The sequence below is a fragment of the Hyposmocoma kahamanoa genome, unplaced genomic scaffold (assembly GCF_003589595.1).
Source record: "Hyposmocoma kahamanoa isolate Upper Pololo Valley unplaced genomic scaffold, ASM358959v1 80, whole genome shotgun sequence".
Taxonomy (NCBI): domain Eukaryota; kingdom Metazoa; phylum Arthropoda; class Insecta; order Lepidoptera; family Cosmopterigidae; genus Hyposmocoma; species Hyposmocoma kahamanoa.
The window spans coordinates 9,714,181-9,731,125 of record NW_020654051.1 but is presented as its reverse complement, the minus strand read 5'-3'; the positions used below and the strand labels follow the sequence as shown (position 1 = coordinate 9,731,125).

General features: G+C 35.7%; 1 protein-coding gene across 1 annotated transcript; it reads left to right on the top strand.

Annotated features, from left to right (window-relative positions):
• Nucleotides 1–1,036: 1,036 nt before the first annotated feature.
• LOC113233965 (pupal cuticle protein 20-like) lies at nucleotides 1,037–14,395 on the top strand. The gene is made up of 4 exons (XM_026469202.1): nucleotides 1,037–1,192; nucleotides 13,160–13,335; nucleotides 13,878–14,117; nucleotides 14,219–14,395. The coding sequence occupies exons 1-4, from the start codon at nucleotides 1,037–1,039 to the stop codon at nucleotides 14,259–14,261; spliced, it is 615 nt and encodes a 204-aa protein (XP_026324987.1). The 3' UTR covers nucleotides 14,262–14,395.
• Nucleotides 14,396–16,945: the final 2,550 nt, after the last annotated feature.

Genomic DNA, 16,945 nt, shown 5'->3' with positions numbered 1-16,945 from the left:
AGGCAGGTGTGATGAATTGACCGCGCCCTGGCATCAATTGCGGAGGGAAGTGGACCGACGCACTCATTAGCGAAAGTGGCTTGACATGACGTGACGTACGAGTGGCTTGTCCCGATCAGATACCTGATTCTATGTAAACCTTGTCAGAGCTAAAGTTATATTCGTATAGTAATTTTGTCCCTACGAGTTTGAATGAGTAGGTCGTATCGAAATGGTGATTCAGATATATCAGATCGAAAAAAAAAAGATGAATAAAAGTGTATTTTTTATGATAATATTAAGTGATGGGACGAACAAGTCGTGCGCTTGATGGTAAGCTACACGCCTGTCCACAACAGTTGCGGTACCACTCGAAGCTTTAAATCACAAAGATCTGAGGGGCACATTAACAAATTCCATGTGCCTGTAACTTGACCAACACCCTTTCCCTTCAAAAACGGAACGCAGTAACGCTCTCTTTGCTTGGCGGCAGAAATAGGCAACGTGGCTGTACTTCCCTGAACCAACTCTTTCATGAGGAGCTCTAACTGCTTCTGTATCATTCGATTAACCTTTACCTTGAAAGACAGGAATCATGACGTCCTGGAAATAGTTTTGTTATAGGTACTCAGAACGGAAGTGATTGCACTAGACCAGTTAATGCATGAGGTATAGGAAAGAGCATATTAGTATCAAACTTTGAACTTTGTACCGTTCTTCTTGGAAGCGGCATAGAGAATTTAAATCTTAAATGTCGGACCTCCTCTTGACCCTGTACTAAAAGACGATATAGCTTTTGTAAGCCTAGGCCTTTGTAGGCCTAGTTATTGAATGTCTGTCGTCTCATTTTGAATATATTTAAGCGTGAAAGAACTATAATAAAAAATACATTTTTTAAAATAAAGTTTGAAGCTCCTTCTTTCAAAAAAGTACATTTAGATTCTGTTTGTTGAACATGTTTCTTCGGTCTATGTGGTATGGGTGTTAAATTGATTCCATGCAACAGCAACATTCTTATTACATCAAAAATGCATCATCGATCGACCTTCGTGGAGTAATGTGTGGCGCCGATGAGGCAACGCGCATCAAATCGGCGGCATTCCGGATTGTCCGCGGACCGTTACGGCACGGCACCCGGACGCTGCGCTTGCGCAACCAAGCGCATTCGCTCGGTTATGTAATTCTTGGTGCATCCAGCAACACACTAGATGATGTTAGAAAAGGCCTTCGTTTTAGGTTACTAAATATTAATGTGAATAAATTAAAAAATATATGACGAAATTATAACTTGTATATTAAGCGTTTGTTAAATAAATGTATGAACGAAGAAATATTATTAGCTCGACTGAAGATCACAATATTATATCATCTTTAGATTAATGAAATAGAAGTCGAATGTTAAATGAAAGTCTATTCTCTAACTTTTGTGAACAGAAATATTTTGCAATGACACGAAGAAACGAGTAGTGTATAGGGTTTAAGCGTGTGCGCAGCAGAGAGCCGCACGCGCCGCCGTCCTCAGGCGCCCTTGACAATGCCGCACGCAACGTGCCTTTATGCTGCTTCTGGTTTTACCCGAGGGAAAACGCCCAAAAAGCACTCTCGCGGCGCCACGAGAATGACAGCGTGTATTGACCGCGATTGAAATGCAATGAACCTATGTAGGTATTTTGTTACAATAATGTTTTACAAAGAATGTGAATTATCATTGTGTGTTATATGTACTATGTAATAACAACTTAACTACATGCAATGTTACCTTCGTTCCTTCCTACCAATGCTGCTTATACAGGTGAAACAGAAAGGTCTGATTAAGAGGCTAGCGCATCAGATTTAGTTGACTAAGCATCACTTCGTAAAATATGATGAAGTCCGCAAGTCGGAGTGGTGACTATGACTAGGAGAGAGACCGTTAGACAGAAGAATAATAGAACAACATAAAACAATAACAAGTTATATGTTACATTTACGCTCTTTATTTGTTATTATTTTATAATAATTTTGAACAAAATTTTATTGTCTCCGGTACCCTGCCCAGCTCCACTTTAGTTTCGTGATGCGATTATACGGAGACAAAATGACAGATAGAGTAAGAAGATAACAGAGTGGCGTCCAAGGATACAGGAACGTCGGGTGTCCAGCGGCGAGATGGGCGGATGTCCTCGCAGGAATTGGGGGCGAACCTGGATGAAATTAGCACGGCATCGTGAGGAGTGGCACCGAAACTTCGAGGCCAGGCTGTATATGATCATGTTGATGAAATTTTATTGCATGTTTAAATATATTTTTTTGCGTTGTGTTTATTTTGGTGAATTTACGTTATATTATGATTACGCTCGGTGGTGTCTGCTTCGTTGCTAAAATTGGGAAAATTGCTGACTAACGTTAATAGTCTCTGCCAGCCAGCCAGTCTCCAATACGCGCAACTATTTTATGCTGAATTAGCATGAGTACGATCAACAGTTGAATTTCTTCGGATTTTTTTGACGTCGTAGGTACACGATTGTCCTTTAGATTCTGATCACTGAATATTCCATAACCCTGGTGTTTTAAAATGGTTTTCTTCGGACTAAGAGACGTGTTAAGAGGTTAGGAGGTAATCAGCTCAACAATTTTTGCTTTCATATTATCGAAAAGGTTTTTTACCGATGGCTGTCACCATGATGTTCCGTGTCAAGGCGAACACGAGCGATTTACATTTTTATTGTTACGTTGACTAAATTTGCTTTCAATGCGCTGTGCTGTGAGGTGAAGGATCGAAATGCGAAGGTATTATAGCGTCCCGATTAATCTTAAACTCGTGTTCTACATTGCAGTTAAAAAATATTGTACAAAAATATATTTGATCTCGAATGCAGAATATCCATTGCATACACAAATTAGCCACTCTTTGAGTTTCATAATTTTAGTGTATACACATATGTGGTGGCTATATAGCCACCCCCAGTGTTTGATATTTTGATAATTTATGGTATAAAAACTGTAAGCCTTTAGCTGTTATTTGATGCGATGGCTACGGCCTCCTATGTCATTTGCGGTAGTAAGAAGGTATACCCATAATGGGAAATAAGTGTTTAAGTCTCCTGTGCTTGTAATCGCTTTTCCTACCCTCTAATCCAGAGCACCGTAGTGTTGCTTTGGCGTAGACTCTGAAAAAACAACCTACTACCTATTTGAATGTTTTTTTGGATATTATTGGTAGACAAACTTTTAATGTTTGTACAAGACAAATGATCTCGTGTACAAAACAAATACATTTTAAATTATAATGAGTTTCTAATTAATTTGTTGGTAAATTTCATACCAAAATGCGTCGAAAACACTTAATTAGCTTTCACAGCTTTATTCGTGATTAGGCTAAATTGGGTTCTGTCAGTTTTGCCAGAAAATCAAAAGTATTTGGTATCTGTAAGCCTCTCTCCCGTACTTTACGTTGTTTTAACCACAAAGAACAAACTAAGACGCAAAACGAGGAATAAAACAACGTCGATGTATTTATTTATCGGTGTAATTTTCTGGTATGTTATTAAGTAAGTATTTATTAAATTGGTTTACGTTACTGTGTCTTAGCGGTAAAAACGTAAGTGAATTTGGTCACCGTGGCAAACGCCCAGGCGGTATGTCTTTTCTTTTACGGATCGGGCACGAATCATTCTCCGGTACATTGGCCCTATATCAGATCTCAAAACAGGAGGTATATAACTACAAATCTAGTAGCTAGGAACTAGAAATACAGTAATAATAAAAACATTGGATCAAGATAGCTACCCGGTGTTTAGTTAGAGAAGGATGTTTGATACTGAGAGGGGGAAGACGTAGCTCCTCCCAGGTGATGCGGGGGTCCCGGTACGCAAAGTCGATCCCGGATCCTTCTCATTAGAGCACCCGAGAAGGCCACTGTGGGGTTTTAGCCGATAGAAGCCGGACTTCTATATAACCTTAAAAAAAGGAGAAAAGGAAATTTGTCCAAATTCATGCCAAACTTTTGTATGTTTCATTCACGCGCATATAAAAATGCTTACAACATATCAGTTTTTGCTTTTTTGAGACCTGATGTAAGGCCAATGTATCGGAGAATTACTCTTGCCCGATCCATATAAGAAAAGACATACCGCCTAATTAATTTTGAATGTGGGAAGACTCTAGGAGTATATCACGGTTACAACCTATGGTTACAACCAATATCATTATGTTCAACACATTGGACAATTTGCAGAAACATTATTATTCATAAAAGCTTGATTACTTAATTAATTGAGGTCGGCGAAGTGAACAAGTTGTCACCCTTATGCGGTTTTTATCTAGTAACAAGTCATCAAATCTATAGAATAACTATTTTGGGCAATGTACATAAGTCACCGGTCATTCGGTGGCGGGCAAGGGTTTCTATTTTCATTACTACATTTCTGTTTTCATTATTTAACCATGTACGTCTTACCCCAAGTCTACTGCAAAGCAATTTCAGAAATCGACGTTGAACAGTTTCTACTAATGCTGTCGATGTGTCATATAGATCTTATTAGTATTTTTTACAGTACATTGAGTACAAACGCACTATGGATGTACATTAAAACGAATAAAGAGGAAAACGGAAAAAGGCCTCGTTAAATACATAGTAAAATGGTCCGTGTTTATCGTACTATCCGATGCGCCTGATCGTTTTGCTGGCGAGACGCCAAAAAGCGTTTATTGCTTACGTGCGGAAGCGTTTGTTCGCGTTTGTTGAAAAACATTTACTTAGCGTAGTTTTCGTACTCACACTGCACTGTAAGTAGTATGTGATAAAGCTTTATTTACTGTATAAACTTTACTCAATATGTATTTACATTAAACACTTAATATTTGTGAGCCTAAACTAAATATGAAGTCATAAATTAGGTACCTAGTTGAGACTTCACAGTTTCCACAGTTTTGTAAAGGTTCTCAACAAAATGTAACAAACCATTCTAGTTTGAGCTGTTTGATGTTGTGTTGGAAAATTGTAATTGCAATGAAATTATATAGTTTCTTGGAACTTGGGGGTTGGAGGTCGTCATTGGAAGAGGACGGCCACGAAGAACATTCTTAGAACAAATTGGGAATGTTCTTAAAAAGGCTGGAGTGTGTAGTAAGTAGAATAAGAGTAAGTAAGTTATATAGTTATAACCACGGAAGAATTTATGTGGTCTGTGGTTATAACTTTAACAATTTAGTAGCAATAAAGCTCCTTGTGAAAGAGTTCGTCCAGAGAGGAATGCCACCTTACCTATTATTTCTCCCGCCAAGTGAGCAATATTGCGTTCCGGTTTTGAAGGGTACTTATTTTTTTTTCACGCACTCATAACCCTGTATCGCGGGTGCCATGGACACACACATAGACTACCACAAATTACACCCAAACTCACGAAAGAAATAAATGTAGGCCATATAAACATTTCACCCGGCTCGGAAATCGAACCCGGTACCTCGGCGTGCAGTCCAGGATGGTCACCGTTTGGCCATAAATTACAGGCACATCGGACTTGTCAACTTATGTCTTAGGGTGACAGGCCCAGTGGCAGTGCTCCACAGATGTCTGTGATTTAAAGCTCTGTGAGGCACTGCAACTGTTATGGACAGGCGTGTCGCTTACCACATGACTTGTTCGTCCCATCACTTGATATTATAAAAAAAACTATTAATACGAAGACTGAACACAAAGAAAAATTCGTTCGATCTGACAGGACACTAACAATACTTCTGTATGCCAAACTAGGGCTACTCTGCCCACTGAGTTACAGATCAACTTAACTGAGATACAGGTGTCTGGATAAGCGCTTGCGGCGATAAAAAACTGAAAAAACCCAATACCAAAGATCTGTAACAAGCACTTTGAGAAATTCGTAAGATCTGCTGGCTGTTAGTAGAGCGGTGGCCCTAGATTCGCATACAGACACAGATTCGGGTACTGCCAGATTTAAGGAATTTATATTTAAGGAGTTTATTAACAAAGTAATGGAGTAATTTCACAAAAAATTAATACCATAGTAGTAAAACATCACGTTATTCAATAAAAATCAAAGTTGTAGTTCCTTCCAAAACTAATATCTAACCGAAGTTTTCAAGAAAATCGATTTGATAAAGCCATTTCTGCTGAACTATGAAGTAATGAAGCAAGTAACAGGTATTTTTGATCATCATTAGTTTTTGGTGGTTCCGGGACATTTAGGCATACAGGTGTGTACAGTGTAAACAATTTTGTTTCAAGCAAACAATACTATAATATTTCTTGTTCCTAGAAATGGGTGTAACTCGCGTTATGAGTTCATTCAGATTATCTACTATATCTATAAGTTTCAGAATAGGCAAATAGGTGTTTAATTACACACGTGCTTACACTTTTGATTTTATGAGCGGTTACACATGGTGACTTTTAGCAGCGCGTCTGCAACTATTCAGTCGGGATGCAGTCGCTATTCGCCTATCTTTACACACTTGCGCGACGTAAGCACCAATACAATTTCGATATTTTCAATGATTCGCTTTATGAGTCGGCATCCATGCAGTCGTGCGTTTACATCGATGCAACCGCTTACAAATCCCTAGTGTGCCACGTTTCACAAACGCGCGTATCGCTGCTAAAACCACTTTGCTTTTTCAGCAATTACAGGATAAATATTACTTACGTGGTTGATGATTACCACTGTCAATACGTTTTAAGTATTTGTTCCGTTGTGGCTTGTTTATATTTAACTACGAACACACTTATGTTTGTCCAGAAACTCACTTAATAAAAATTGAATATGTACACGAGGATGGTACACGTATCTCTCTGGTATTATTCTGGTACAGCATCTGCTGTCTGGTAATGCGTCTGGTATTGTGACCTCAAAAAATATCCAGGTTGTTTCGGTCGGGTTATACATATTATAGCAAGGAAGCTTTTTCGTGGTTCATATTGAAGTCATATTTTTAGTACCAGCTCGAATTAAAGAGTACATTAAAATTCGAATTTACGAGTACTAGAATAATCGACACTGAACTATTGGAGCGAAGGTCGTCGTACGGTGTCTGGACTGCGTGTCGGCTAGTTTGTTTACCCCACAGACTACTCGTGTACACATAGAGATGGACGTTCTCCACTCATTGATTGATATAAAACACTGTGATTAATGACTATCATAACGTGGTATTAAACGAAGGGACACTTAACACGTAGGGACCACGTTGGTCTTAAAGACGTATGTATGATATCGCGCTTGAATATTTGGCTAGTCTTATATGCGTAGAGCCATTATACAGTAGTTATACTGTACTCCATATATACTATGTATATTTACTATGGCCATTCGTGATGATAGTGTAATATAAGATACCATTTCAGTATCTCAACCAGGGTTGCGGACATTAGCATCCGCATCTTACATCTGCGGATAATGCGTATAAATTAAAATATCCGTATCCGCATCGGAGAGTGATATTCACTTTTAGTAGACATTGGTTTACAAACCCAGAAACAGATAGTAGCTCAGCTGTCGTTCTTACCTTTTAGAAAATTGCTGTATGATGAAGTTACTGCTAGGTTGTTATGTCATGCAGGTTGATTTTGTTACCAAATGTCACAAAATCATTACAAAAATCAACATCATTAAAAATGTTTTTGATATGGATTTAATAGGGATCTGTAAATTTTTTCACGATTTCTTTTATATAGATAAAATCAGCGTATGCATCTACCATCAGCATCTACTGATATCAAGGTAAAAAATCAGCATCATATATAACACCTAAATCAACAACAATACTGATCTCTCTACAAGACCGCAAAATTGTGTCAACACATAGTAACTAGAAAACGCATATTAAGAACGCATTAAACTAAATACTTGGTATTTGCAAATATCATATATATAAGTAGAAGAGGTACAACAGGTGGATTTCGTGCGTCAGACAAGGCGGCGGCGTCGTATAAACTTTCCATTGCCTGCCGTACTCGATTAGCAATTGGTTTAACCGCCTAGATGTCGGTGCTTGATGTTTTGGCACAGCGCCTGAAAGCCAATATCAAAGCAACAGTTAAAGTGAAAAAGTATCGCAGCATTTTTGCATTGTTTGTTCATGATGTTTCGAGGAGCGAACTTATGTAGTTTAGTATAATATTATATCGAAGTTAGATGTTGCGTTTAGATTTGCTCTTATTTTGTCGAAGTTTGAGGGCGAACACTTCTGTAAGGAAACAATCTTGTTTCTTTATGATACCAAGTGACGGGATGAACAAGTCGTGCGCCTGATGGTAACCGATACGCCTGTCCATAGTAGTTCCAGTGTCACTCACAGCTTTATCACGCAAAAATCTGAGGGGCGCTGCCAGTCATCCTGAGACAAGTTGAAAAGTCCCATGTGCCTGCAATTTCACCAGCACCCTTACTTTTCAAAAAAACAGGAACGCAGTAGTGCCCGCATTGTGGCTTGGCGGCAGAAATAGGTAAGATGGCAATACTTCCCTGGACGAACTCTTTTACAAGGAGCTCTATTGCTATTATAACCATAATATAATCACTTTATGTTCTAAATTTCTATCATGTTACGCTTAAAAACTTGACTAGTTACAATTGCAAAGTAATTATTTGTTTGTGTAGTATACTTGTATAGCATAATTTTCACGTACAAAATACCTATGCTAATATAGATAAGCATTGTATGGAAGTTTCAATGAGCCTTTTAGTATTCGCATGCCAGGTCTCCCGAAGGAAATTTCTGAATGAAGCTTACTCAAATATGTATGCAAATTAATTTCATTACACTTGGACATATAACTAGATTCCGATGCGTGTCCTCTACCATAACGTCTGACATAAATTAGCTCTTGTTACAGTAATTACAATAATAAAAATATGTCAAGATATTTTAGTAGTTAATTGGGTTTTATAAGTATTTTTTTACCAGTCCACAATGTAATGACACGTTTGGACATCCACCATGGTTACGGTACTAACCAATTAAACATTTTGGATTGTTAACTATCAAAATTACAAATCGATGGTACGGGCAGGTCACAGCTAGAGTTAAGCAGTCAAAATACTTTCTTTAAAATTGAAAAAAAAAAAAGAAAATAAATTTATTTAACTGAAAACTGAAAAAAAATTAACAAAATAGAGAAATAATAAATAAATAATAAAAACTAAATAATTAAAAGACAAAATCACGAACAAAAAAATTAAAACACAGATTGTTTGTGTGGTGTTAGCTGTAAGAAAATCTACGAGTACCTATATGTACTCGTATATCTAACGTTATTTAAAATAGCGTTCAAATTTGCTGTTAAAAGTAAGTTTAAAGTGATACAAGTATAAATGATACAAGCCCACTTGAGGAGAGGAAAAAGTTTTGGTTCAGCGACGTGGAAATATAAAATATACAAAATACAATTGGTGGTTACACGTACTTCTTCTCCACTTTGATAGTTTGACACATTCTTACACACAACACTCATAATATGTAATAAAATCATGCAAATCTGGTTGTCCCTTCAGGGAACTTGACGTTGTTCAAAGAAAAGCAATTTTGGTCAAAGTTATTAACATATTTATAGGAAAAAAAAGAACTACAAATCTTTTGTATACGTAATGCTTTCGATTTATCTTTCTTTTGACTTTATCTGGTTTGGTTTGGTTTTTGGTTTGGTTTTCGCGACTGCTAACATTGAAAATAAAACAATTTTTTTCCGGACTTAGAATCGCCTATATTTGTTTTTCAAATGACCGAAATTCAATTCAAATGAATGAAATTACACCGACATTTGTGAACCGAATTCGTTACTTTTTTAGTTGGAAAGGGGATACCTCAAATTTGACGAAAGTGTGTCACCTCAAAAGTGGCAAATTAGGGCATGCATTTCCGTTAACCGAATTGAATAAAACTTGCTCAGTAGATATAATTCCACAAAATTTTGAGGTGGATTTGTTTTGTAACAATATTATAATTATGATCGTGCCTGTATGTTAAAAACTTTTTTTCTAATTCATTATATTTTTATTTGGTATTGAATGATTTATTTGAATTTAATAAGTTATATACATAATTATTTACAAAATGTTTTGATAATATTGGAACAATTCTGCCCTCGTAACCAAAAAAGGGACGATTATGCATACTTTACACAGTAGTTGTGCCTTTATTCGTTCCGAGCGCAGAATTGTAAATAACATACCAAGATACATTTATGTACTTTCGTGTGGGTCCATTTTAAAAATTTTATTCAAAACGTGAATTGGCATGAACACTGCATAATTCAGTGCTTAGAATTCAATACTCGTTTCACTTCTTACTTCACCCGTGTGTTCACTGTTTTCTAAGAGGTAAACGATCTTGCAAATATGTTTATGTACTTCTATCACTGAGCTTGAAGCGCTGCTTCTTTCTGTATACGCTTAGTTTTTTACAGATTGGTTTTTTGTTTAATCTCCCAAGGCCCCGTGTACATCATAATGTACTATGTTCACATATTGATTGTTCAGATATGATTCAGACCTAGCATAATACATGTGTATAGGATATCTAAATAAATACTTTCAAAAACTTTAAACTGTGAGCAGAGAACAAAAAGCTGTGGATAACTTATTAACGAGATAGTACGAAGAATATCACAAAGGATTAACTGTAGTCTATTGTTTCATTTATTGTATTTTTTATTTTAACTATGAGTTAACTATACCCACACATATTTTTACAATATTTTTAAAAGGAAAAATTACTTTGTTACGTAAAGTAGTCCTGCTTATTAATATTAGTTTAATGAGTTCTTTGTTGCATATCGTTTTCGTACAGTAGCCAAAAATATTTATAACAGCGACAGCAATCGTCTTGTGAAGCTGTTCCATAGTAAATTCATGAATTAAATTTCCCCGTAAAATATTGCATAAATAAAATAATGTCAACCAGTATAAATAGTACACCAAGTGCTTGGCAAAAACTGCTGCCAAAAAACAAAGCATTCTTTTCAAGTCTCTATAAGCCCAAGTTCGATCGTGTATGGAGTAAAGTTGCCACCTTTAGTAGCTCTGATCGCTACAAGATAGCTGCTTTGAACTCGGTGGAGCGAAAAGCAAAGATAATTTATTAGTGTTTTTTTCCTTAGTCCTTAACTGTCCTGTCCATTACATTTGTAGTGCCACTCAGAGCTTTAAATCGCAAAGATCCAAGGGGCACTGCCACTGCACCCGTCACCCTGAGCCATAAGTTGACAAGTTCCCTGTGCCTGTAGCGGGTACCACTGCGCCCGTCACCGTCACATATAGGTTGACGAATTCCATGTGCCTGAACTTTGACCAGCTCTCTTACCCTTCAAATCCGGAACAGAGTAATGCTGGCATAACTGCTTGGCGGCAGAAATAGGTAAGGTGGCAGTAATCTCCTGGGCGAACTCTTTCACAAGGAGTTCTACTGCTACTAAACGAACGAATAAGGACTCTCTTATGGTGTCGAAGCTACAGAATTTCTATCGTATACATTTCAGAGTATGTGTGAAATAATTTTTCAATTTAGCTCCCCCTCCGTGACCGATCTATCAATAAATACCGTATTTTTTTGTTGAAACTTCTCTCTCTGTCGAGTTTATTATATTACACCTCAATATACGAATATGGACACAAATATAAATCCACTATAGCTTCCAGCTTCAACAGAAATTCGATCTACCAATTATCGCTCCGGATAACGAGCGAACAGGGAAACTCCATTGCCTTACGAAGGGCTTGAAGGACTGCAACGCAATCTCAGCTGTCAATGACCCTTAGAATAGATTTCGCTGACCTCAGCACGAGCCTTTTCCTTCACGTAGGATCTATTTGTCTCTATGGGGTGATAACATCTCGCTCCAGATATAATGAAATGTTAAAAATTTGAAAAATAAAAGTACTTGTTTCGGATATTATCCTTTGAAGGAATGCCTTCTGTTCAATTCCTTTTTGAGTTGGATGGAAGGGGTTTTTGTTGAAACTTTTGGAATAATGGTTATTTTCTTATATATCTAGTAATAAGGCCGCCTGTTGTATCTACATTGGTTTACTCTCTGATCAATACTACGATACTCCTGTGATACTTACATTATTGTTTTGTGTTATCATTGAAATTTTTTATGTGCAAAAAAGTATATTCCATCCATTCATTCATTCATTCGCTGATGTATTATAAACCAATATATTACGCTTTATAATAAAGAAATCTTTAGTATATGTGAACGAATTTTGAGGAAGGTTTTCAGATGTAAATAATTTTGAAAAGTGACCCGAAGGCCGTTATATTTCAAACCTTACAGATTTAACACACCTCTGCGGATGCAGCATGCCATAAGATAAAACAAGACACCTTTGTTGAAAGGATTCATAGCTATCACCTTGTAAGATATAAAATTCTCACGGCTGTACATTTGAACACTATGAAGACAACGTATCAATAATAGGAGCGACGTGAGGCAACGCCTAAAGGGCAACAGTTTGGTATATAACGCCAGTATCTTAGCACTTTGCATTATTTGAGTACTATTGTTCGGTGTATCAACTTCATCTACCATCATGAGTATTTTGGTGAGAATTTTGAAGATAAAAAAGATCTAATTATGATTTAGAGTTGAATCGTTGCTCCAAATTTTCTCGCTTAACTCAATGCTTATATTGAAAAGTAAAAAATAAATACGACAAACATTATAAGAAGTATACGTACGTTGCAAAACATGTATTTGTTAAATCTTTAGTACTCAGAGCTACAGGATTTCAAACGACTGACATGTAGGCAGATGTGCGATTGGAATCATAAATTTATCCAAATTTGGAATTGAATTCTCAGGTTTTCACGATCGCTACATATTGGAAATGTAACTTTTTTCGAATCCAGTCATATGTGTTTTTTTATTCAACGTTTCGGGCTTTTTACCGGTCCAATGCTATTGCTCGCTGAGATGGTAAAGTCATCAATCAGTGATGTCTAATATTGATGCAAAGCACTCTCGTCTGAACTGTAGTATCAATAACTTTTGTAACAATTAAAGAAAAATAGCTACAATTGTCGTTTTTGATAAACGGTTTGGCGATTATTCAGAGTTATTCAGAAAGATTTGTTTATCTTATGGGTTTCTTTATTCGTTAGTTGTTGCAAATGAAACAGAAATGTTTACGGCAAATTGCAACCACAAATGAATTTCATAAACTTTTCGTTCTAATTCCAGTTCACCGTCCTTTCTGCCACCCTCCTGGTTGCAGTTTCTAGCGGTCGTCTCGACCATCTAGCATACTCCCGGGCTGGAGCGTTCGCTAGTGCCAGCGCTAGCTCTGGCGCTAGTGCTTACAGTGCGCCATACAATTTCGAGAATGTCCATAACGGTGATGGCAGTTATAGGTTTAGGTAAGAAATATAGACCGTAATGATTTACCTGTATGCTTGTCATAATGGCTATTTTCAAAAAAAAGAATACCTAACTCAAGAAACAATGAGCATGTATTAGACGTAATTTTTATTCAATGATTATAACATAGATTATGTTGATAAAGATGTATACTGTATAATTTCGCCATAAGCTATTACATTACTTGTAAGATGTGTGTTATAAAAATGTTAACTTGGTAAGGAAAAGCTTTGATCCTTTATTGATGACTTTAGTTTATATTGTAGTAATTTGCATATTCCGGAAAATATGACTTTCTGAGTCCAATTATACGACAATACGCTTTGAATAGGAAGTAATATTCTAAAACTTTTATTTATGAGAGTCGTGGGATCTAACGTACTACCATTACTAACTACTAACAGTTGTACGGATATTATAAAGTGTGTGGATGTACGAACAATTTCAGGAAATACGTATAAGTTTTCATGATCTGGGTTTTATTTAACAAAGTTTTCATAAACAACTTATTAGGTAACCACAAAAAGTATTTTGTTTCTAGTTACGATGCTAATGGTATTTCTGCGCATGAGAGTGGCGCTCCCCGCGCCGCTGGTTCAGAGGGTCCTGCAGTGACATCTGAAGGAGGGTACTCCTTCCGAACACCTGACGGTCAGCAAGTCTCCCTCACTTACACCGCTGATGAGAACGGATTCCATCCTACGGGATCTCACATTCCCACTCCCCCTCCGATTCCCGCTGAGATCCTACGTTCTATTGAATTCAATAGACAAAATCCTGGGTAAGTTAATAGTAGAATTGTAAAGTCGTTGTAATGAAATACCCACATTATAATCGATTGCAAAATATAACCAGATTGCATTACATTTTTAATCGTTTCAGTGGAGACGGCGCTTACAACCCTGGTCGTAACTATAACTACTGAGCTCCATGTGGTAATACCTCTGGGAATTATAACAAAGGCCTGTACTGTGATATCGATGTGTAGAATGTTACTTGTTAAACTGACTAAAGAATGTTTAATTTATTAAAGATTAATATGAGTAAATAAAAGAAGCTCAATTAAAAACAAACCTTATTATTTCCCTTTCTCCAAAAATAAAAAATATTTTACACCTCACTAGTTCGGAAAGCCTTTCTTATTAGAAATCTGCGCGCAAAAGCGTATAGACGGTTTTTTGCACGCTAGAGTGGAAAAGGTTTTTGAAATTCGAACTTGACGATGGACTACCTAACCTAACATTTTCTTTCATTGAAAAAAAAAAAAAAGATAATGACACGTTCAACTACGCGATATACCGTACATTTAATTATTTATGTAATATAAAGCCGTTCGTATATTTTATTCTTTTATTGTTCACATTAAATTGACAATGATAACTAATTGTGTTTCTTAAATTATTTTATAATTTAATACGTCGAAGAACTAAAATAATTTCAATAATCACTTAATCAGACAAAATAAAAGTACAAGCAAGAATAAAAATTGATGAGGTGTAAATTCAGAAAATATCTGAAGATATGTAATTTTTTATAATTTTTTTCTTTTGAAATACCTGAAGTTTTATAGTTCAACTGTTTTTCTGTCATCTACCATTTTCAAAAGTTGTGTGCTTAGCTAGGCAGCAAAATTCTTTTGCGTCTCGTGGCTTGAAACCCTCGCTAAGCTCAGGAATCTTTTTTTGAACCACGAGTGAAGCGAGTGGTGACAACAAATATTTTTTGTAAATAAATTAAACTGTGTAAAGTTTTTGATGACCAAGATATATTATTCTTCAAAAATTCGTTCTTTATCCAGTACGATCATTAACTCAAATTTGGTCGGACCTTATTACATGGAAATTTGGTTGCTATTTCAAAACAAAATAGTTTTTTAATTACAGAAATGCACACGTCCTGAGTACAAGACAGTGCGGCAAATATTAAACATAAGTATAATTGAAAACAATTTGATTTGTATTGTTTAGATTTTATCAAATTTTATAAGCTCTTGCTTTCTATTTCTCTATAACCTTCGTTGTTTTTGTTGAAAAAGATCAATTTTATCCAAACGTTGTTTGATACAAATTACTAATTTTAAATCACAAGTCGATCGCATTCAATGTTAATCATAAAAGCTACACAAAAGTAATAATCAAATTATTGTACATTTATATAAAAATATTTGCGTTAATAATCAAATTATTGTACATTTCCACCATATATGCAAAGCGACAAACCATCAAATTTTTTGGATCTAAAGCATAATATATAACTTATAACGGTTTGTTGGTAATTTGAATAAGAACACGTAGGTACGTATATATACGTAAGTTACACATGACTCAAAGGAATATTTAAGTCATATAGGTACATAAATTATACTATTTCAAAGTTTAAGTATTCCCAAAGTTTAAATATCATTTGACCTTTAGAACTTGTTCAATTTTAGTAGTACGTTATTAAATTTCGTAAATTTTCGTTACCGAGCACTTTAATTTGTTCAACTTCATAATAATACTATGTGCAGTGTACTATGAAACAATCTAAATTTTAATTGCTTCATAGTATAACGCGGATGGGCGATTGATATGGAAATACTTATCGAAGAAGTGACAGCGCTATGTCTAAGAAATCTATCATATTAACTTCAACAGATTACTCATAAATATATTTAAAAGAAAAAAAAAGAAAAAAGACACCATGTGTAATTCAATTAAAGAAATCCTATCACTCAATACATACTAAGATTAAAAAATTTAAAAAAAAGTTTAAGTATTAATAAATCCAAATTGTTCATTTATGTACTGAAATTTAAAGAAAATAATTGAATGTAAGTTCGAAATAAATAGTTGATAAATAGTTTATAAAAAAGAAAAAGTTGATTGAATATGCAATTGTATTAATTGAATATTTTGTGAAATATAAAATAAAATATTAATGAAAATAAAGTAGCCACTAAGCTGTAGGAACACGAATTTACATTTAAATTTATACAAAGAATAATTAAAAATATCAAGACTAGTAGAATTGCATTATTAATGCAATTATAAGACCGGCACATTTTACTCAAAGGCGAATTCAGGACAATATTTGTACGACAAGGCGGGACATAAAATTATTACGGTTAAGAGAAACAGTAGTAGAGTAATAGAGCTCCTTGTGAAAGAGTTCGTCTAGGGAAGTACTGCCACATCACCTATTCTTGCCGCCAAGCAGTAATATGACCATTACTGCGTTCCGGTTCTGAAGGGTAAGGGTGCTGGTGAAATTACAGGCACATGGGACTTGTCAACTTATGTCTCAGGGTGGGCGGAGTGGCAGTGCCCCTCAGATCTTTGCGCTTTAAAGCTCTGAGTGGCACTGCAACTGTTATTCGTCAACCCACGACTTATTCGTCCCGTCACTGTGTATCATAAATAAAACAAACAAATAGGTACTGTCAACAATTTAACTTCACACTCTAGATATAAAATCAAATCTGCCATTTATGAAAACCTAAAAAATGGTAGTATACATAAGCCTGGATAATGTAAACTGAAAGAAATCTATATTTTCTATCTTTCATTTTAATTTGTAAACTTTTTCAAATAATAGGGGTTAAAGTATGAAATTGCCGATTTGTACTGA